The following is a 23689-nucleotide window of genomic DNA, read 5'->3' as shown; positions in this document are numbered from 1 at the left end:
TGAAATTTAATGCCCCAATGCTTAAGGCACTGTAGGCCATGCTGAAAAACCTTTGCCTCTTTTTTCTAAGTCTATGTCTGTGTCAACTGAGCTGCCATTGCTGTACATACCTGTAAACACTGCAATTACCAGTGTACTCTGTACCCCAATTCACATTTTCATCGCACCAGAACATTTTCTTGACCTTTGCCTTCATTTACTTCTAAAGCACAGGTGCACTTTAATTCTGATAAAAAGACAGGTAGATTTTAGTATTACTACGCACGGTCCATGCTTGCTACAGAGGGTGGAACTCAAATCCCAAACTTGCTGCCTCTGAAGAAAATCTGGAACTTCTGTTAAGACCTCCCACAGAAATCAGGAAAGAATTAATGGGCTGCTGAGTTCCTAATACGTCCCACCCTATGGCACCTGAAGGAAGTAGGTGTTAGACTGGCAGGGAAGAGCTTGACAGGGTGAGTATCCAGCTATTAATGGTGACTGAGAGGCCTGAAGCCAGGGGAGACTGTTCCCAATTAAAACCTCCCTTTGGTGAAGAAGGCCTGGCAGAAAATGAGTGATTTTTCTGGCTGCCAGTGACTTAGGGGTCCCTGATCCCAGGTGGGATGGAAGTGTTTGCTTTTTTTTTTTTTTTTTGACTTCTATTGACCATTGGAGGGGTGAGGAGTCCGCTGAGTGCTGGGCCCAGAAGGGGTGAAAGAGTTTATGTTCCTGTATGTTTATTTTGGACTTCAGGGGCCATATAAAGAGTGGAACTTTTTATGCAACACAGCTGGCAGAAGAAGATCACTCTGATTTGAAGGTGTTGGAGGGTAGATGGATCAACCAAAAATCCAGAAGGAAACAATGTCAGAGTTACTATTACATTATGCTACTTGGAAAGGGGATTTTCTAGGGGCATCACGGCCACACTGGTCAACAACAGTCACTCCTCAAAATTGCAGACAGTCTTTACAACTAATCTGGAACAGCAGGTTCAAGACACTCTGACCAACTGCCCTAATGAAACCAGAGTGCCAGTAAAGCCCACGCCCAATTCCCCATAGATAGGTACAATTATACCAGGTTGATGGACAGAGAGACACTCTTGTTTCATGAGCTGCTTTGCAAATACTCAGAGGACACAGCATTAACAGGATTCATTTGAATACTCTAGGAGCTGAAACGGATTTAGAAAAAAACAAGGGAATTAATACATAGGTAATGCAAGCTTGAACATCCTAATTTGGGGGTGTTATATGTAGATAGCTTTGGGTATGTATTTTATTTTCTGAAAAAAACCCACAGTTTAATTATCCCGAATAAAGCCTGCAAAAAATTTTGGCTTAGGCAAATAACAAAAAACAGTTACATATACCAACTGAAGAGAGAAGGAACTATGTTTACCTGGAAATTTGCCAAGACATAAGAGATTTGGGTTCAAGTCCATCCTCTTCTTCAAGGATTTCAACTCACTACTTGGGACACACCCTTATCCTTCCTATAAAGGTGTAGCCTTGAGGTGGTTTGCTCTCAAACAGTTCCTGGAGCTGTTTCACCTTGATGGAATATCAGCGAAAGTTCCAATCCTTGTGCAAATAAATCTTTTGTATCTGTATATATTGACAATGTAAAACAGGAATGATGCCTGTCTGTTCCACATGACCATACTCCGCAGTTTTTGGGGTATGGCGTTATTATAGCATGTGAGAGAAGGATCCAAATGCCTATATATTTTTTTTTTTTTTTGAGGGGACATTGTGTAAAGAAAGAAAGAAACAAACAAAATCTCATAGCACCATGATCTAAAATAAAACATGTCAATCCCCCATACCACATTTCTTGGTACAAGAAAACGTAGACCAGGACACACAACAGTGCTTTGCTGTTCAGAGTCATGGAGCATCAGCGATGTTTTCTCAGTGACTCCCCAACAGTATAATTGCAGAGATGTTCACCTTTCCCCAGATATTCTTAGGAAAACAACATTCTCCTGACTACTTTAAAGCCACTATATTTGAAAGACTTGTGCTAACAGAGATGGCCAACTTCACATTGAAATTCAACACAAAAAACACAGGTGGGACATATCAGAGATCACACTGTAACAAGGTTCTCCACGTCTTCAGTCTATGCCTCTTCTTTCATCAGCCAATTGTACAGTTAACATCTCTTCAGATTCTTTCAGAATTAACTAATTCACTGAAATATGTGCCTAATTTCAAAGCTAGTTCTTTTTATTAATATCAAAAGGCTTTGGATCAGGCCCTATTAAAAAAAAGTCTCTCTACAAGCCTATTGTGCATTTGCTATTAGGTACACAATAGGACTTCTGTGATTCCTCTCTCCCTGCCTCACCTATCATTATACATAAGTTAGCAGATAACATGTCATTAAAGAGTCATAAGTGTCAGTCAGAGAGTCATCCAGAAAAGCTGAAGGAAGGTTTCTTGGTCTGCCAAGTAGCAGTTCTGATAAGGGATCACCTGCCCAAGCAGTGCGTTCCTACCTCACTGCTAACATTTTGTTCCAAATGCACAGATGCCTTGCCACAAATTATTGTGGTTGAAAGGGTTTGAGTTGCAGGGGGAGAGATGGGAATAGGGAGAAAGGAGTTGTTATTTTAAAACCATTTAAAACTTCTTCTGCCCGCTTCTGCATTTAAAAGTTGTTTATGCCTGGAGGTTAGAGAATGGCTGTTCCTAAGCATCTGTTTTCTGACTTTATCTCTACCTCTACCACCCAAAATCATGTTTTTATGGGCTTCAGAGCAGTTATCATCAATCGATAATTTACAACTGCAAAATACACATTCTCAAATGACACAGCTCTGCTCTTCACAGTAAATCAAGGCCCTACCTGTAAAAGGGCAAAATTTCCCTTACAACCAACTAAAAAGGCAATACAATGTGATATCAGACATAGACAATATCCTTAGTAGAAAAAGAAAATTGTAATAACAATATTCAAAGGTGAAAACAGAGCCCTTCTAACATCACCTCCCAAAACACTGTTCAGTTACAAGTTTTTTAACCTCAGTGAATAGTGTAAATCTTGAAATTAGTCTAAGTTCCAAAGGAGACTAAGCAATGCCACTTTTTACATTTCAAGACTTGCATAGCTGAAGTTGCATCCTTGAAGATCTACAGATAAGATTTCCCTACCCTTAGACTGCGTAAATCCCTTATATTGTGAATACTCGCTAAGTACAAGAAAGTACTCAAAATTCTACAGAATAATTTTTCAAAGCATGACCAATAAAAGAAAACCAGGAAATTTATAGGCTAAGTCATTTTGAAGATGCGAGAACTTAATATTAGGAAGATTCTTGGAAAAAGGATTTTAGGTTTTTCTAATTATAGAAGGTGGATGGAGAAAAAAGATTTCTTTAATTGGAAAACATTATCAGAGGGAAAAACAGCACACAGAAGACATGGATGGACCTATGTATCCTTGGATAAGTTGATGGGGTATTACAAAGGGGAGGAATGGGAAGATCAAAACCTACATAGCAGTTAATTTTCATTTTGAAGGGTAATATTGCCAGGAATTCCCTACAGTAGGGGTCTTTATCACTTGACTTGTACTTGTTTACAGGAATCTTGAACAAGAAGGGTTGGGTATAACTCCAAAAGAGACAGGCAGCTTCCAGCATACACGAGGTTGACAGCTGCATCAGAAATCTGATTTCTGCAGTGATTTGTGGACTGACAGCATCTCATAAGTCAAAGTTGAGTTACTGTACAGCAGAAGCAGTGCGTTAAAGGATTTTTCTGGGAAAGGAATTTGGGACTTGCAGTACAACACAAGCTATTATACGATCAGTTTAGCCTCATCCAAGAGTGCTACCAGTTCGGGGTGCTCATAGAGGATAATATAGTGATCAGGGCAAATATGGGGCAACATTAGAGCAGCATGCTGGCAGAAAAATGATAGCGCTGTGGCTGGGTAAAATCTTTATAGGCAAAAGACGGTGAGTCAGAGTAAACTACTTTAATTTCTGAAGACTATTTATAAAGGGTGTCTTATCACAAGGCACACCCTTAAAAACATCTGGAAAATATCAGAGTGGAAAATCAACAACAGATCACATAATCATAAATTTCAACTGAAAAACGGAGTGAGGGAAGGAGGATTCAGAGTTTGCATTCACTGCTGAATCTTAAATGATGGTACGAGTACTAACAAACAGGAAATATCTTTGCTTAGGTGCTGAACATCTTTCTCTCCTGCTGAAGCATATATGAGTTGAAGATATGCAGCACATCATATAACTGGACACTCTAAAACCAGACACTGTCTAATCTGCCTTCGACTAGAAAAATACAGTAATTGCAGTGACCAATTTTCTTTTATAAGAGACAGTTTGTATTTCAGAAATGAAACGTTTCACTCTTCTAATTACAATAAAGAAACTGAAACTTACTTTAGAAAATACTGATATTCATAGGACATAACAACATATGTTTACTGATAATGTCAATGCTTTTAGAAAAAATCCACATACCGTATATAATTGGGATAGCAATTTTAAAGCTGTGAATGCATGATCCCTATCAGTTCACAAAATCCAGACTCCTTTTCCAAACACCACTCTCCTTTCTGGGAAAAAAAAGACAGAGATTGCACTGAAATAGGCTCTAAGTTGATTAGATAGAAAACATACTCCAAGAATGGCAGTGTTAAGATTGTAGAGAAAGACGGTTAAACTTTCTGTATCTTACAGCGTTGTTCTGGTTCCTAAGACTTACTGTGGGGATGGGGAGCCACCCTTTGGTCATTACTGTAAATGCAAAATCAATATAACGTACCGTGGATGCTGATGGTTTCTGCCCTCTGAGGAGGACTCCAAGTAACCACTTATAAATTCATTGGTAATACTGACAGATACTCCAAGGATTGTCTCTCCTTTACACCATTTACAGTATATATCTTACCTTTCAGGGACGAGAGGGATGAGTAATCTCTGCTTGTGTAGGGCTTTGAGCATGTTACGTGCTAAATGTCATCACACTCTGTGCCTTCCGTTCTCTATCACATTACTGACGCAGATCAATTTCCACAAACTGAATGTCTATAGCATCATTTCTCACTAAAATGAGGATTAAATGAAACAAAACATTTGTAGCTTCGTTGACTTCTCTTCCAAGAGCCCAAAATTGAATAAATGAAAAGGTTCAACCTGAATTACAAATTACTTTACTTTTTCATCATGGTGATTGACAGACACAGATCTGTGTGAAAAGCAGACTAACAAATAGAAAAGACCAACAGACTGCTACCATATAATTTCAGCAAAACAGGCTGGACACTAATGTGGAAAGGCAAAATCCTCAAAGAATGGAAAACACAGATATTAAGCCCAAGAAAGGTCAGCCGACAGGGCAGAAAGGGAAACCTATGGAAACTGGCTAGGGAGATTAAACTTAAGCCCCACACAACTCTTATTTCACATTGAAAACCACAAACCATTCCCAGAAAGGAAGAAACTATTATGCTCTCTCTTAGCCTTGATGTGAGCAACCTTCTTAAACACTTCTCTATTTTATGAGAAGAGACTAAAGTTCCCAGAGTTTTCCATTTACTCCTCCCTCAGGACTTTGGAGGCTGTTGTTCTCTCTGTTCTTTCTTTCAACTTGGGATCATCCTCTACCATGGTCAGCTTTTGCTGGTCAGTATCAAGCGGAACTGGTCCACAAGACAGAGAAGATGAATAGTGGATATGTAAGCACTGGATAACCCAGACACAGCAGGAAAGCAGCAGTTTTGAATTTGGATACAGACTTAAGAACACCAAGACTAAGAAACTTAGAAGAACTACAGGCTATTAGGTACTGAAAAAAAAAGAAACAAAGAAACAGACTGGAAATAGCCATCAGTTCAAAATAAAGGTAATTAGCAGAGACCAAAATTAGATTACTGGCTGCCTTCTACCCTGCCACTTGCCATGAAGCAGTTTTAATAACCAAGTAAATAGTTACAACAATGAGAATATACATACTTCTTGACATGATCAAGATGTCTTACAAACACTACACTACTACACCAGACAAACCATTTGTGTTCCCACACAATGAACATTTCTACTCATGTGTTACATTTGGGGATGCAAGAAGGTGGAGTGATCTCTGCAAGCCCACACAGTAAGTTAGAAGCAGTATCAGGATAACACCAGAATTTCCAGTTGATCAGACTGCAAGGCCCCTTGGTCTACGTTTGTATCGTTGTGATTCAAAAGAAGCTTATTTGTCCTTAAGTTAAGGATCTTTTTCCTCCCACCACCAAAGAAAAGAGAGCAGATGGAATCACTGAACATTTCCATTGGCTAAAAAGCAGCTTTTTAATTATTCTGTTAGTGACTCTCAACCAGTTTTCCTTGCCCCAAAGGGCAGAAGCTGCCCAACAGTGCCTTATGCGAAATATTAGTTGTAGAAAAAAAATGAAAGGGCGTGGGACAGTCATTACAGTGTTTGGGTTTTTTCCTGAGGTATGAGGGCCACCCATATAGCATACTTTTCTGTAATGAATTTTGTCTGAGAAAATTGTATTTATTTCAGCCTGTAGTAATACAGTCCATTTAGATTATTACAGTCTGGTGCTCCCACTAAATTCAACACCAGTTTTGATTTGTGATTCTAGTACTGTTAGATGTCAGTATATAAGGAATTTGCACTGTGGATTGACAAAAGGGTCTGATTATTTACAGTCTGAGCTGTCTTTCTTTTTTACATTTGAGCAGGTTCTCCAGATTTTCCACTTGATCACTGGAAGCTGAAACCAAAACATAGATAAACCCAGTATGGAAAGGCCTCATGTGAAAAAGAGTGATCACACCTAAAAGATGATGTCATAGCTTTTGGAACGATGACTGCACTAAGAAATGAATGGGTTTGAAAGGACTCGATTAGATATACCACACTTGCAAATCTGGGAGTGATGGGTTTTCAGAGCTGATTTGCTAGGCAAGAGAATGCCGCAACTCAGATGTGCCTCCCTCCACCAGTATTGATCTGAGTTGACTTATGGATGACTGTAGGGTACTGAATCTGGAACTAAAAAGAAATTAAGGACAGCAGGTAAAATAATGTGACTGAGATGATTTATCACCAGACACTGACACACTGCGTATATTTATTCTAAAACACTTCTGAAAGTAGAATCTTATGAAAGTCACCTTGTTTCTTCATTGCAGAAGAGCCATTGTTTGGTCTGATACTGCTGTCAGAAGAGAACAGCTGCCTAGCATATTGTGTTTTCAAAGGAATAATCACAGGATTAACTCATGAAATTCATGTGTACAGCTGAATGGTAGACACTAGTTTGGGCCTAAGCATAACATACTTTGCCAGGCTGCAAAAATTCCACCCAAAAGGTAAATCTTGGATATCCAAAATACCTGTATCCTAAAAGTGTTCAAACCCAAATGCCCTCATTCTGGACCAAAGAGTTTCCTGGAATTTTCTGTTTGGGTTGCTATGCATGATCAGAAGCACCAAAATTATGCACCTAAGCACTGAATGTGTGGGAGGTAATTGGCAAGGCACTTCAAGTCTGATAGCTCAGTCAGCACTGATTTCACGCAAATCCATGGAGAAGCAGGGAGTTAAAAGAACCTTGAGGGAAACATTGCTGCCTCCTCCTTTGCTGTACAGCGGGCACGTATCTTCAAAAGAAGATTCAGATTCCTGAATTCCAAGTTAAAAAAAAGAAGACAACTCCACATACTAGGAAACTGTTCAGGTGAATTAAATCTCTTGTCTTCTCATGTGGAGAAACAGCTGGTGCAGAACCAGAATCCCTGCAATGTGTTCAGCACATGTCTAATTTGGTTACCTCTTCCCTAAAGGCAGCCACAGTGAAACCTTCCCATGGTGACCAAGATCACCTCCTTTTCCTGTCGCGAGGACACACATTCCACACCTGGGCAGGTGCCTTCAGAAGACGCTTCTTTTTGTAGCTAAGTTCTTAAAAGGGGGCAATCATTATTATAATTCTCTCAGGCAATAGGCAGGAACTGGGAGAAGCTCCCAGAGTATCTATTCCTGAATCCCCACAAAGGAGTATTCATGGTGACCATCTTACCATGCTCTTTGTAGAAACTAACAACTTTGGGTGGCAAACTTGAGGTAATCTCTGTCAAGCTCCTGGTAACACAAGAAAGAGCCAACATTCATGTGCACCTGCTTTGGGTGGTGTTGGCAGGAAGTCATTTACACGAATCAACCCTTCCATACCAAGTGATGGATGTCCTGGGTGGCTGTTACCAAGCAGGATGTGCCTGGTGCAGAATCACCCTCGCATGTGCTCATGCACATTTTCCTAACATGCACCTTGTTGCCAACTATAATTTGATCTTTAACACTCAGTACTACGGAATACAAGGTAACTAAAGCTTACAACCTTTCTGAAGATGAGCAAACTTCCCCATTTGAATTTACGGTCTTTTTACCTCTATCTTAATGGGTAGCAATAAATGCTGCCAACTTCCATTAACGGAGCATCTAGTATCCAACCAGCAACCATTAGCGTTTAGGCAATTACTCCCAGTCCCTGGCAAAGCATTTAATTACAAATAATTCAGAGGAAGATTTATTTCTTTATGGTACCCCGATTGCTGGCACCTTTGAGAATCTCACTTGTTACCATAAAAGAGATAAAAATGTGATAGTATAAACAACTTTAAACATTGTACATTTGACAGGACACAGTTTGAGTAAAAACTGCATTTTAAAAGAAATCATTCTCTCTGTGATTTTCCTTCGACTTATTATTTACTTTATTGAATTATTTCCATTTTTATCATGTATACTCCTGGTATCCAATACCTGTCAAAATTTAAATCCAAAGCAATAAAATTTTTAAACTGAAATCCTAAAACTGTTTCTGGAAGCATTTCTCTTAATATTGGATTTTGCAACTTTTTTAAAGAACAGAATCAGTATTTTATGCCTACATTATGCAACCACATTACATTCTGAAACTGGAATTATTTAGAGGGAGAAATATTTCTTCAAAGAATGATTAATGAGCTGAAAAGAAAAACCTGATGCTGTCACACTTCTCGCGCATCAGGCAAATACATAGAACAGATCAGCATGTTTTGCCCAAAGGCTGGAAAGCGTCTTAGTGACTCCCAACTGTCCGTAAATATATTATACTTAAGAAAAACACGGTGCTCCAAGCTTGTAGATAAAGTAATATCCCTACTCAATATATAGACTCCATCATTGTGGAGAGTGCAAGTCAAGTTAAGACCCGATTTTGATGTGTTCTCTTTGAGGTAGAGCCATTCTTTGGTAGCAATGTTGTAAGACTGCACAGTTAACACGTCCTCACTTTGGCTGGATTTTTGGTTTGGTCCAAGTTCATGAATACAACCCCCTACCAGATATATAGTTTCTTCAACAGAGAGCATCTGTTGTTTGCGAACATGGACATCACAAAGTTCAAAGTTGGTCCAGGAATCAGAAGTGGGACAGTACTGCAAAATGTTCATATTCCTGTCTGAAACAGAGGAGAGATATTTACAAATAAATAAATATATTAGAAGGTACTCATGGAGGAGGATTATTCCTCCCTACAAACTGTATCCGCCATTATTACAGATTGCTAATGTATTACAGTGCAAAAGCATAGTAGACCAGGGAAGAAATATTGATTATTGAGAACTGCAAGTCTTTGCCCTTGACAATAAAATTTGAGCATTCTGTTCCTTTGCAGAGGGAAAAATTAAGCTGCTTCTGGCACATTACATGATGCAAATGGTCTGGGGATGCAGATTTTAGTAGAGTAATCCCCACCTTTTAACTTACGCCTTTAATTTTGTCTCTGATTGTTATGCAAGAATTTTTTATGAAAAGGGAAATGGAGCAATATTCTGCTCTCCAACAGTGGTCACAGATGAATCAAATTATCATGAACACAGTATGCTTCATTAATGGATGTCAAGTGATGATTTATCATCCAAGCTTAACTTTGATACTCTGCATTTCATTCCATAAATCAAAGTTTTATGGAATAAAATTCATAAAGCTAGCTACATTTCAGCAAGTGGCATGGATGACCTAAGGGCACATGTTCAGTACCTCATAAAGAGAGAAATACACATTGTCAAAATCATTTAAGAACCAGGAACTCCATGCTCCGGCATCAGACAGAGGCACAGAAAAAAGCTGAAGCCCTGGCTACACTTCAGTTACAATTCAGTGGATGCATGTGTTTGCAGTACTGTTATTCTACAAAATTGTTACAATACCACCCTGATTTATGGTGCAGTGGAGAGCCTGGCTGTGTCCAAGGCTTCACTAAATTAGCACAGAATGCACAGGACTCGTTAGCTAGTAAATTCAGTTTCAATCTCTGGAGACCTGAGCTTAAATCCAAACTCAAGTGACAAGCAGCAACCGGTTTGCAGACTCCAGCCTGGTCTTTTAATAAAATCTGCTCCATATTACAAGTCTATCCTGCATGACGATCTCCAGATGAGCTCCCAAGTGGAACAGCGGACAGTGACATACTGACAAGTTATGTAAGGGCACAGGTATAAATAGCCATAAATATGAATGAAGTGCATTAGTAGCATGATTAGGGAGGTGCTGCTATAGCATTTGCTTGCACTCTGATGACTTTCAGTCATTGCTTATTACTGTACATTGCCTTCCTGAACACCTAATCCATGTGAAATAAAGGAAAAAAGAGGAAAAATATCATGGCAGTGCTTCATGAAATTGCTGATCAAAGCTCTACATATAGATGATCTTTGTCTACAATGTATCTTTCTCTGACTCATTGGGGGGGGGGCGAAATCCCAGCATCTCTAGTAATTTTCTATGCCTATCTACAGCAGTAATCTTCCCAGGTAAAAAGTGCTATGGTTTAAGAGGGTGCATATGAAATGGAAGTCTATTGCGATATGGCCCTCATTTGCTCAGTCCAGAGCCTGGGTCTTTTATATCCACTGAAACAAAAAAAACCACAATAAAAACATGAACATTACAGTACCTAACATGGAGTTTCTATTAGGATCTAGGTTCACAAGTGAGAGCTGAGAACTGGAAGGAGGCTTTTTATTCAAGAAGTGTCATTATAATTTACAGTGGGAAATTCCAGATCCTACTATCTTTTGGAAAGTGTAGTCTCAGGAGAAGGCTCTACACAGATCAAAAAAATAATCCACAAAACCTACCAAAACTAAACTACAGTCTTACTGAGGTATATGCAGAAATACTAAAAAAAAATTACATATTAATTGCTGCATGTGTTTTATTTAGTGAATGTAGTGAAAGAGCAAATGAACCTCAGCACCTCTCAGACAGTTATGCCTTAACACCCTCCAACAACTGCATAACTTGGAAGGTAAATCACCAGTGTGATTGCAGCAATTCTGGTTTCTAAGTCCGATAGCTGTCCTAAGCCAAGGTGTCACAGAAAAACTGATTCTAGACCCTCATTGAGGAAAGGATCTTTATTTACAACAAGCACAGGCATTTGTTGTCCTGAAAGGTCTTGGATTTAAACATGAGCCTAAATGTGCTACTTATCCACTGCTTACAACTTTATACTGTTTTACTAGCCCGTTTCCAGTAAAAACGGCCTTTAGGAAAAGACCTAAGAAAAGATCTAGGAAAAGACAGAGGCCTGAAGGTCAGTGGCAATCCCCTGAGGTGTGGAATAAGCAAGAGGTAACTCACTGACTATCCTTCTGCAACTGAAACCACAGGTAATAAGTACTGAATAAGGAGCTTGACACAGGGCAGCAATCCTGACTACTTAAGCTTTGTTAATGAATTTTAAGGGAACAGGACCTGCATCAGCAACATGCTGATCTTCCTATCCATGACACCAGGAGTAGGCAGCCTGAAGAAAGAACAGCACAAGCACCAGAAAAGGAACTTGCAAAGTGCAGGGGATGTAGGAGAAAAGCTGCCACTCCCGTAATCTAGTAGCACTATTAACCAAACCAGAGCTTTTTCTTCTTACCACTTCTTTCTCTTTCTCTAGATAAAAACGACAAAAACTCTAACTCCGATCTCCAGAGACAAGTTTTCCCACTACTCTCTGTTTCAGCCCCTTCTCTTTGTTCTCTTGTCTCAAAGGATGTTTCCCCTTGGGTCTGACTTTTCAGCACAGCAAGTGTTGTGTGCCAGACATCCTTCAGCCCTAGTGCTGGACATCAGGGAGCACAATGCACCCCAACAGATCCTTTAGTGGGGATGACCAGAGGACTGGGACTGCAGAGCACACCACAGCATGGCCCCCCATATGGACACAAGCACTCCGGTATCTTTTGTTTTGCTCAGTGAAGCCACCAGGTTCTGGGTCAGAATGGACTGACGAAATGCTTTGGAAAAAAGTTTAAAACTACTGTGGTCAAATGAAGTGGACAAAGGCCTAGTAATAGGAATTTAAATTTAGGAAATCCTGGTAAATACTAAACATTTGACATGAAAAAAAATTGACTTCTAGAACTCTGAGAAAATGGTATTCCGTAAGACTGAATATCTTACCTATAGCTTGAATTTGCCTGTGAAACACTGAAATGTGAAAGGATCGTGACATCTATTAATACATGAGAAATACTAATGCAGGCAGATATTTTCTTCATATTTTTCCTTCTGACAGTCTAAACCAGGTATTTAAAAATTAAACAAAGTGTATCTGTTGAGACCTCTCTTTCTACTGTATGATCAAAATCTAAAAAAAGGAGGGCTAAGCTGGGTGCTGAAGTACCCATCAGTCTGTTCCCTCAGAATAGCAGAGCCCCAAGTCCATGTAAGCCCTGAAAAAAAAAAAAATCTGATTCCTGTATGACAGGGCTATTTTTTTTTTTTCATTTGACAATTATTTTCTGCCAGTGATTTATTTCTACATGTTTTAATGAGTATTATGCAGCTTTCTATATCAGTTCAAAAGGTTTCCTGAAAAAGAGAAGAAAATGGTCTGGGCCTTAGAAGCAATCAGGTTGGGGGGGGCGGGGGGGGAAGTAAAAGCAAGCTTTCTACCTCGTGTAGTGTATCCTCCGATAACATAGATCTTGCCCTTGCACTCGCAAGCTGAGAATTCTGCAAGAGGGTTTGGCATGGATGCTACGAAATTCCACCAGTCATTTTCTGGGTTATAGCACTCCACGTTGGAAAGGGATTGACCACCGATGGCATAGAGCTTTCCACTTACAGCCAAAAGCTTAAAATTGGACCTGAAAGAAAAGATTGCAGCATTGAAATAGGTTAAATAGATGTACAGAAAAATATAGCAGAGAAAGTTCTTCCTATCCAGGCTACAACATACTCATCATCACTTACAACTTGCACCATCACTTCATATATTACAGCATCTAAACCCTCTGTGCAAGGCCAAAATTCTGTAATTACACTGTAATTACTTAGGACAGTAACCAGTGACATTCTGGATGTTAATGATATTGATGCTGAGGCTGATGAATATTTTATTTTGGATCTCAATCTGTCACAGTTTGAGCTCTAAATGTTTAGTTAACTAATGTGTTCAGTAGATGTCTCATTTTTACTAGGCTTTTAGTAAAGTACCTTTAGTAGAGAAAAACGTATTATATATACACACAGTCAAGGATATTATTTTAGTTAAAATCGCAGAAATTTCAAACAGGATTTGATGAATGCCTAAGAATGTGTACTCATCTTAGTCTGTAATATAGAATCTCTTTAATAACCCTAATAAATAGAAATTTAAAGCGGTACACATTGAATCATGTTCTGCAAAAGAAGGAAGAGAAAAACCCGTGTACCTTATTCAGCATTAAACTACTAAATACATCGTCCGTCCCACTGAAGCAAGATATATCTGTAAATTAATGTTCCACTCATGGTTGAACAAAATGCATTGCACTCCACAGGTAATGCCCTGTTCTTTTATTTCTTATTCTGTTCCATTGTGCTGTTATATTTCACGCATGGCAAAGGGCAACTTTCTAATTATTGAAGCGCAAGAAGCCTTACAGCTTACACTTTTAAGATAATATAGGCAGAAACAAATGGTCTATGGATGTTAAAGGCGCAAGTCTGTAGGAGGAAATTGGAGGGCTTGAAGTCGGAGGGCTTGCATGCTCAGCTATGCCTTCCAGCTATAGAAGCTGGTCTAATAAGAGATGAGCTCTTCCTCTCTTCAGAAACAGTCTCATTGCCTAGAAAGACTGTTCCTTCTCTACTGCTGAGCCAAATCGAGATCTTTCCATGCAGTATCCCAATTAACTAAATGTGTGAAAGTCATTGGAGTGCACCAGCTCAGCATAAAGCCAAATGGGGAACTGTGTTATGTCTGTAAAACTGAAGTGGTGCTTTAGACTTGCATTGGCCTGCTGAGCAGTAAAGCGAGTTTCGCTCTGCATGAATCCAAGGTTCAAAACTTACCGCTAAGTAGTTTTGCAGGATTTTGTCTGGACAAAATGAACCCTGCCTAGCAGCAGACTGCCCTGCAATTTATTTTTATTAAATATATTTGGAAAAAGAATTTGTTTCCAGATGGAATCATTTTGTTCTTGTCATCCTGATATAGCTTTGGAAACTAAAATGCTCCTTTGAAGGAATTAATTGCTTTTTATTCATTTTTTTTTTGCTGACATTTACGATTAGGTCACTCTGTTCATCTCCTCTCTACAGCAATTATGTTTTCCATCTTAGGGAATCCAGAATAACATGGCAATCAATAGTGGGTATGAAATGAGGATAATTACTTACAAAACATTATGATTTTCAAAGCAATGTACCTGTTCTAAAAGTTACAGTGGGGAAAAAAAAATCCACAAATTAACAGAGGGACAAAACCACAAAATATAAATGCATTTTCCAAGCAATTCTTTAAAATCTAAAGTATGTTAGAAAGCCTGTAACTCTGTGACTATGATGGAGATGGCGCAGGGTTTTTTGCTTATAAAATGAGTTCACATGCACACAGATAGCTTTTCCCTAATCTAAGATCTTCTGGCCACTTTATAAACATGCTAAAAGTTCTGCCACAGAGGACATGAATTAACTAAACAAGTGTGTAGTGTCTGAACATTAAAGAATTCAGGTTTCCTAAGTCACACGTGCTTCTCTAGTTACCTTCTAATTGTAGCCTTTTACTATTTTATCTGAATGGAGGTAATTTATACAGTTCTTGCTTGATGGCCTTCGTATCACTGAACTGCTTCTTGCAGCACAGGGAAAACTATCCGGTGAAAGATGTACGGCAAAACTTTCAACTTCAATTCTTCTAGAAGGAGGCCACGTACATTTGTGTCAGTCATTTAACCACTTCCAACACTTGTTAAAATGGATGACGTGCAGTGGAAGTACCTCAGATTTATGGAACACGTTAACTATAAGGTTCATTTTACTCAAAAGTAGCCCCTAAGTACCCATCAGCACACTTCATATGAAAGTTTGGACAATGGCTCAATATGTTATGAAAAACTTCTGCCATTCACCTTTCCATGCCAATAAGAGCAGGTGTTTTTATGGAGAGTGAACACTAGGAAATATTTAGTGTATTTTTATACTCTTTTAATGTGTTGGAGCAGCTGGAAACAAGGAAAGCAAACACTGAGCAACCAGCCAGCTCTCCACAACTGACAACTGTTCCATGGACTACAGCTTGGAAACAACAGAGCTGAACAGTCCATCAGATTCAACTGCAATACAACTCCACTCACATCAGTGAGTTATCTAAACTTGGGGGATCAAAAGTGCTTTCCAAATGCCAGGCCTAGTGCATACCCTTCTTGTTGGGACAAGACCGGGTATGATCTGTCTTCTGATGTCCCTCGTTTCCTCTGAAAGGAACCCCCGGAACACAAGCAAGAGTAAGCTGTGGGGTTTTATCATAGTTCAGAATACAACATTTTTCATTCAATAAAGACAAGTGCAAAGCACTATATGCAGGAAGGAAGAAAAATTAATGCACAAATGCATAGGATCTGGGGGTCAGAGCGCATAGCTTTCCGAATACAAGACAACATTCAACAACTTGCAGAAAAAACCTACATTGTTCTGGATTGCATTAACAGCCATAGATGTATCTGTAGGAGACCACTATGAAAGTGGCTATAAAGAGGACAGCAAGCATTCTTCTCGTTCACTGACAAGTATCGTTCATTTAGTATACAACAAGAAAAAGTTAGCATAGATATTAGAGAGGACTTCCTGATCAGAGGGGTAGGTAAACATGGGAAAAAAGTTACCTGGGAGGAAGGAGAGCAAATCTACATTGCTGGAGGATTTCAAGAACAAGTTAGACACATATTTGCAAGGTAAGCTCGGTCCTGCTGTAGAGCAGGAGGGTTGGACTAACGAACCTGTGGTTCCCTCCTGCCAAATGATCAACTTTAACCGTAACATTTCTCACAAATCACATGACTTCTTTATTCTAGAGTTAAAGCATTTACAACAGATACGAAGAATCATGAAAGCACCGTTACGAAGGCAATTCCAAAGCTTTTTACACTTTTTGCATGAACCACTTTTTTTTTTTTTTACATTCCTTATATGAGTCTGCAGAGCACACTGCATCCAACCTTTAGCTTTGGAAGCGTGTGATACATTTGTGATAAATGTGACGTGAATATTTCTAACTTAAAAATTTTTGAAAAGTATATTTTCCCCCAACACAGAGGAATTTTGAGTGGGGGAAAAAAAAAAAATTAAAAAATGTAGAAAGAGAAGGTCTCATAAACCACTACCGTTCCCCAGGAGCTTCCTCTCCTATATTCCTGCAAGAGTGCTCAGAGTGGCAGCAGTTCAGGCACAGATTGCTCACAAAAACTATGTTCCACGTGCATGTGTGTAATCCCAGCCAGGGGCTTATAAGGGTCTTCCAAGCCTGGATGATTTACCTGCCATGAGTGTTCTGAAGGAAAATAAAAGTGGAATATACAGCTGTAACTGGCACATGCAGTAGAAATCCTATGAGTATATTATTTTTAAATAGCAAATTTCAACTGACAGCATCAATTTAAAGAAAAGGATGGAAATGTATTGAAGGGCATTACTTGAACAGTCCCCAATGCGCCTTGTTACCTTCCTGTCCCCAAAGACCACAAGTGGCCTTGGGCAACATTTACATTAAGTTTCTTCCACAAAAAAAGCCCAGGTAGTTCTCTGAAGACACTATTCCAAGTACAGCAATATCTCTAGAATTAAAAGATCTAGAAACTGTGATCTTTTATGGACTATTTGTGACCAGCACCGGATTTAGCCCGCAGATGATGAGAAATTCCAGACTCAGTCACAGGCTTCCTATATGAGCCTGAGGAAATTATTTTATCTCCCTTGTGTATGTATAAATAGGGAATAACACTTTCTCAAGCTTATGTGGGCATCACAAGAATAATATACAGGAGTTACCTATTGTGAAGAAATGTGAAACTACAGTAATAAGACCTCTACATCTAGAAAGAAAGCTAACAGCTATAACCTAAACCGGAATACTGCTAAGTATTCAGTATACATCTGATGGCTTTTGTCTTCTACTTAGAAGTAAGTTGGGACTATTTCATCTACGCATGTGTAGAGAATCCCAGCATCCTGGGATTCTATATTATAGTAATGGAAATAATTAAAGATAAAAATATCATAGCATTTACAAGGTTTGTTGAGGACAGAGAGCTTCTTATATTAACAGCAAATCAGCGCAATTATTTCCATAACTCCTCAGAATTCTCTTGAGGCCAACATATGCATCCATTCATACAGGCCAGATCCAGATACTCTTAAAATGTTGTCTGAAGTCAAACCAACTTCAGTGGGAACTAGAACCCTCCCTCAAGGTTTGCAAAAAATTCATCCATGGGTTGTAATTATATCAGCTGACATAAATTCATTTGGCAGACAGTCACATGACTGTAATTCCTAAGCAGCACGTTGGGCAACTGCTCTGCTTCTTTTACTACAGCATAACAAACTAAAAATACAATGCCGAGCAAAGTGCAGATCTAATTGCAGCACATCTGTGCGGCAGACAGGCATCAGTGCCGTTCCTGTTGAATGCAAACTCCCTGATCCTAAAAATCTCCCTGCTCTTGGCTCCTATGGCACAGGCCATCCCTTCCCGTGTTCTGGCCACTAAATGTCAAACTGGTCATCAAAGAGCTGAAATGTTATGTCAGATAGAAAAAAAATAATAATTAATAACTTCAGAGTCGAGACTCCATGAAGATGTTAAAGTCAAAAGCATCTTTTATGAAGGGGTCAGCAGAGCTTCCATGAAAAAAAACTTCCCCTGTTTACGATTCAGAGAGCAACATACTCACTTGCAACCTTGCAATCTAGAGACATTTTTGACCTGAAATAACTACCATGAAATGTAAGAATAGAGACTATTCCAAAAATAACCATTCACATACTACTTTTCTGCTATAAATGGCCAATGTGAAATTCTGTGCTAAGGGATACCTTGCTGTCACCTGTGATGGGCTTCAAGATTAAGTTGGTATGGCAGTGCAGTTGAAAATAGCAGTATAAGGAGAAAATATCCACGTGTTTATTTCAGATATGATGATTGTATATCCTAGAATAAAGGGAAAGTGTGGAGGGAAAAAGGCTGATCTAGAGTTTGAACAGTCAGGTCATAAGGTGAAAAAAGGGCCTCGAGAAAGCATTTTTTAAAAAGCCCTCATTCGCCATGCTGCAGAATCATTGCACATAATAACATCTCTTTTGCTATACACATCACACAAACCAATGCCAAAACCTCGTAACTTGATCAATGTGGGACTTCTATGTTTAAGTTAATTTCCATAGGAGACGCTGTGTGGGCTGACCCCATCATCCTTTCCTACCGAGGCCAATGTGCTCTCAATCATGCTCACGTAGGCAAGACTGCCCAAGCAAGGCCTCCTAAAACTTCTCAGTTCCCACAGGCACCTTGGTGAAGACTGCTTATAGGCTCAGACTCTAAGAAATATGTCTGCAAGAAAAGGAGTTTGCAGTGTTTAAAAGCTAAACACTCATTTTACAGATGAAATTTTTCGCCACACCGTTTCAAGAAGCCAGAAATAATGAAAAAAATTGTTTCCAATCAATTCTGATGACTGATTATAGAGGCAATCATTTAAGTGAAATTCTCACAATGCCACAAGAAGTGGAAAAAAAGAAAAAAAGAGTGAAATGGGAAAGAACTAATTTTAGGTCAAACCCCTGTTTTGAGGTGTTTTAGCTGGCAACAGCTAAACAGAGACTGGAACAGAGACTGCAGTTTTATTACCCAGATACAAAGCATTTATGCCAATGGTTGGGTCTCTGGGTGCTCCTTGAATTTACTGGATGGAGAGGAGAATTTCCATTCTACAGTGAATTTCTGCCTCCTTGCTTCTTACAGAGAAGATAAAAATTTAAACACTTTTTCTAAAATGGAAACAATGAGGAAGTTCACTTTGGATAACAGAAACATTTTGTTTCAGTGAAGTGAAAGGCTTTGTTTTGATAACCCTGCAGTGTGATTAAGGTAGAGCAGCCACAACCTTGACCAGGGATATGGCCTCTCGGGTCTCCCTGAAGGCTAGCTCCCTATTATTCTTTCAAACATAAATTATACAAGTGTTTCTGAATGCTAACTTAAACATAAATGTCAAACAAACAATTCAAAAGGATAGAGGGAAAAGCAAAATTGTCAAAATGATGACCGTTTCCCAGATCAAAACATTCTCACAAAGTGAGAAAGTTCTCACAATCTTCCTGATGTTTTTCTGGTTAATATTTCCCTGAGATGCAGGCCTACAAAACATTCAGATTTTTATGAAAGTACAAACCAATGAAAAACTGCTCCAACTGAAATTTTTCAGCCACCTCTAGCTCTGATAGACTGTACACCTCCATTAAGAGCAGAAAAATTCTTGTCACGTACAGTACTGGAGTTAAAATACACCACAAAGAAAGTAAGAGAAGATTTTTTTTTTTTTTTTTTTTTTTAGTCTTTGTTATTTTAGGGAGAATTTCTACTACCAGCAAGACAGCTGTTTGGAGAGACTGGCTCCTTGTATACTGCAATTTAAATGAAAAGCGGGAGCCCACCACCGTTTCACACCAAGGTGAATGATCACACATGGCAGAGAGCTGTAGCACAGTCCTCCTCTGCTGACGCCTAGCTCATGTTCTCCCACAGCTGAGGCCTTAACCACCAGCATTTAGGCAACAAAGTCCCGTCCTCCTCACCCTCCCCTTGCCACAGCAGCTCCCCGCGCCATGCAGAGGGGGCCCCTAAGCAGGAGAGAGGCAGCAGCGTTGTGCTGCGGTGGGATGACTGTTGCCGGTAAAGACAAGGTTTGCCAGGCCTATCCGGTGGCATGCTGCCAAGCCATCGCCAAATGCTGCGGTCCTTCCCACCACATGATGCAAGAGCCATGGGTGATTCACGGCACAGAGACAGGTCTGAATCACTTCTCGTAACGTTGAGTCCAGCCAACACCACGTGACTCAACAGGGTCTATTTTGACAATATACATGGACACACGTGTATTTCAGGGAGCAGGGGTTACCTCTTCTGGTTCATTGAAGCCAGCTGACTCCATTCGTTTAGGCAAGGGTTGTAACAATGAGCAGCCGAAATCTCCTGGCTGGTGATCCTGTAGCCCCCGACGATGAACAGGTAGTTGTCCAGCATCGCCGACCCGTAGCCTCGGACGTTCACCAGATCAGGGGGCAGGTTGTTGGCCAGGGGCAGCCACCTCTGTGCTTCCTCATCATACCTCAGCATAGACCAGGGGGCTTCCACCTGAGGGTGACAGCCCGGAGGCAGGCCCAGGGAGGAGGCACCCATGAAGTCCCCGATGGCCACGAGGGTGGCGGTGCCCCGCATCCGCCTCTCCTTCAAGTGCTGCTGGAGAGCATGGGGCAGGAGGAGATGTGGCCGGGCATCGGGCCTCCGCAGCACCTGATGGTAATGGGTGGCCATGAAGTCTAGACAGGCATCGTGCAAGTCCTGGAGACCGTAGACCTGAGCCAGGCGGTGCAGCTCGAAGCAGTTGCCCAGCCTCACCTGGGACAGGAGCAGGCGGAGCAAGGGGGTGACCTGCAGGTAGGAAGCGGCCTCCACCAGCTCCTCCAGCAAAGGGGGCTCCTCATCGCCCCCCTCCTCCTGCTCCAGCCTGGCCAGGCAGGAGGTGTTGATGAAGTCCAGCACCAGCTCCAGCCCCAGAGCGCTCAGGCCCCCGCGCAGCAGCTGCTCCTCCTGGCCCTGCCCCGCCTCCCGCATGCCCGAGCGGTAGAGGGCTCGGAAATAGTCACTCTGCTCGATCAGCTTCCTCTTGCACACCGGGTAGCACTTGTCCCCCAGCCGGATCTGCACCACCTCCTCCCCCGCACCGGCCCCATCCCCTTCTTCCCCTTCCTCCTCCTCTTCCTCCTGCCGCCGCCGCTCCGCCAGGGACATCGCTCACCCCCTCCCCTGGCTGCACTTCAGCCCGGCCGCTGCCGGCTGCGGGCAGGCTCCTCCTCCGCCCCGGCGGCCGCTGCCGCGCTGGGAGGAGCGGAGCGGCGCCGGGCCGCGCCGCGCCGGTCCGGGCCCCGCCGGGGGAGGCGGGCCGGGAGGGAGGCAGGGAGGGATGAGGGGAGGCGCTGCCGCGGCCCCGCCGGCCCCCGCCGCCGCTCCGTCCCTGCAAGGAGAGGAGAAGGGGAAGGGAAAAAAAAACCTCGGAGAGGAAAGGAAAAAAAAGCCCTAAAAAGGCAATGTTGAGCGCTCAGGCGACGGCCGGGCCCCTCCGCGCTGCCCGGCTGCCCCGTCAGCGCCAAACGGCGCGGCGGGGCACCCACCCCCCCAGCCCGCCCGGCCCCTGTGCCGTGGGGGGGATTTTCGAGCTCATGTGCGCGTCAGGGACGCGGTCGGAAAGGCCAAGCGCTCGGCTCCAGGGCGCGGTAACAGCCCAAACGTGCGGCGAGTCCCCCGCCACCCCCTCTGGCGCTGCCGGAACTGGGCCGGGACCGCAGCTCCGGCCGGCAGCGCTAAACCTCTTGCCATAAATGTACTGCTGCATCCCTGGAGCGGGGGGAATATTCTCGAACCACACGGGCAGGAAAAAAAATACGGTACGTGTACATGTATTGGTGCGCAGGCAGAGAGGATGCGGGAGCGCTGCGGTCAGTCAGCGTGGTGCCACGGCACCCTGACACTGTGGCGTCCGCCGACAGAGGCAGCAAAAAGGATCATCTTGCGCGTCTGGTGCAGCTGTGGGATTTAGGAACGGCAAGCACGATACGTAATTCTGCTATGACCTCCCTGATTCCTCCTGCACGAGTCACTCAGCGTCTCAGCTCCTGGTTTGGCGTATAGAGATACTATCTAACCTGTTCTGCTACTCGTATCTTTTCTATTTAAACTAGGTTCCTGGAATAGGGCATCTACGTTACTCATGAGAGTGATCTACATACCAGGGCCCTGAGTTTGTTTGACATGAACAAGGGAAGAGCAAATTAACAACTGAGCATCTTGGGCATGGATAAAGTGACTGTTCTGCTGTCTGCCTTGTCACGTTCTTGAAACATAATGACAGTCCTTTTTTTTTTTTTTTTTAAACTGCTGAAACAGATGAGGAAGTCTGCCATCCTGTGTATTCTTAATATGCTTAATAGAAAGACTTTAGAAATATATTTTATACTTTTTATCTTTATAAGGATATTTCTTTCACCCCGTGTATTGCAGACCATAGAAAATCTTTCCCTTTACCAGTAATGTGACTCATCTCCAGTTACTGCAGATTGCTTAGTTTTAAGACAACTCCCTGTTTTGACTACTCAGAAGGGATCATTAAACTATTAAAACTCTTCAGAGTGGTATTAGGCTGTTTCTTGTCTTTCTTTTTTTTCTTTTTTTTTTTTTTTCCCAAGGAAGACCGGGTTGTTTGCTTTTTAGCATTTCCTCTATGAAATGATCCTCACTCACTGTTTTGTTGAGCTTCAGCTTCTTAACTCTAGCCCATACAGATGATATGAATGTCAATCTCAAAGTTACAGGTGTTCTTTTCTGCTGACTTTTATAAAAGCATTTGTTGAGGTGGGGTAGGTTTCTATGCATTTTTGTTTTCCACTCACTTCAAAACATTTTCATCATCTTGTTTTTGAAGGGCCCATTTCATGTTCTGAAATCCTTTTATATAGGATTCCAAACCAGTTCCAAAGAGCTCTCTTCAGCAGCCTCAGTCCCTAGCTAGGTCACTATCACCTCTTGTTTTCTCTTTCCTACTAATGAGTTTCACTGCTTGCTTGTTCTGCATTCCTCTCTCATTCTCCCTCAGTATTTAATCAGTTTTCAAATTCCACTTTCCTGTCTTCTGTTCTTGATGAAGCTCTGCATCATTTGGCGTTTTGACTTTCTTACACCTAGCTGAAGCTTGAGTCTGAGCACTGGCTGTTTTTTTCTCTGCCTCAGGTTCAGCCTTGAAAAGATCATCACACACGACAAGTGTCTTACCACTTCAGTAGGAGTCCAACCCATATTTCCTTCTTGTACTTTAATTCCCATAGGCAGACGTTTCAAGCAATTGTAATCATTCATACTTCAGAGGTAAACAGAGAACTCTTGTTTGTCATGGCCATTAAGCTCCCCTGTTGGAATACAGTGTGATTGCCAACACAGTGGTATGATTGCCATCTTTAGACATCTGTTTTGGAGTCTCGTATGCTTGATGGGTTGGTAAGTTAGCTCCTAACTGGTGAGTGATTTTTTCCATGTAGTCAGTTATGATAAATTCTGTTTCCTCAAAGTGTTA

At 41.4% G+C, this 23689-nt stretch overlaps 1 protein-coding gene across 1 annotated transcript; it reads right to left on the bottom strand.

Annotated features, from left to right (window-relative positions):
- Positions 1–8552: 8552 nt before the first annotated feature.
- KLHL42 (kelch like family member 42) lies at positions 8553–21357 on the bottom strand. Its single transcript, XM_076328784.1, has 3 exons — positions 20465–21357; positions 12981–13174; positions 8553–9483 (listed from the first exon to the last, which is right to left on the bottom strand). The coding sequence occupies exons 1-3, from the start codon at positions 21355–21357 to the stop codon at positions 9032–9034; spliced, it is 1539 nt and encodes a 512-aa protein (XP_076184899.1). The 3' UTR covers positions 8553–9031.
- Between the last annotated feature and the right edge of the window lie 2332 nt (positions 21358–23689).

Source organism: Aptenodytes patagonicus, chromosome 1, assembly GCF_965638725.1.
Source record: "Aptenodytes patagonicus chromosome 1, bAptPat1.pri.cur, whole genome shotgun sequence".
NCBI classification, from domain to species: domain Eukaryota; kingdom Metazoa; phylum Chordata; class Aves; order Sphenisciformes; family Spheniscidae; genus Aptenodytes; species Aptenodytes patagonicus.
Note: the sequence above shows the minus strand (reverse complement) of the source record. Positions and strands in the feature narration are given on the sequence as shown.

What these genes read in the sequence shown, in the direction of transcription:
- KLHL42 (XM_076328784.1), bottom strand. Translation starts at nt 21,357, where the DNA reads ATGTCCCTGGCGGAGCGGCGGCGGCAGGAGGAAGAGGAGGAGGAAGGG. An exon ending in GCTTCAATGAACCAGAAGAG is followed by an intron (nt 13,175 to 20,464) that starts GTAACCCCTGCT and finishes CTTTTCTTTCAG; the next exon opens with GTCCAATTTTAAGCTTTTGG. An exon ending in CGGAGGATACACTACACGAG is followed by an intron (nt 9,484 to 12,980) that starts GTAGAAAGCTTG and finishes CCTCTGTTTCAG; the next exon opens with ACAGGAATATGAACATTTTG.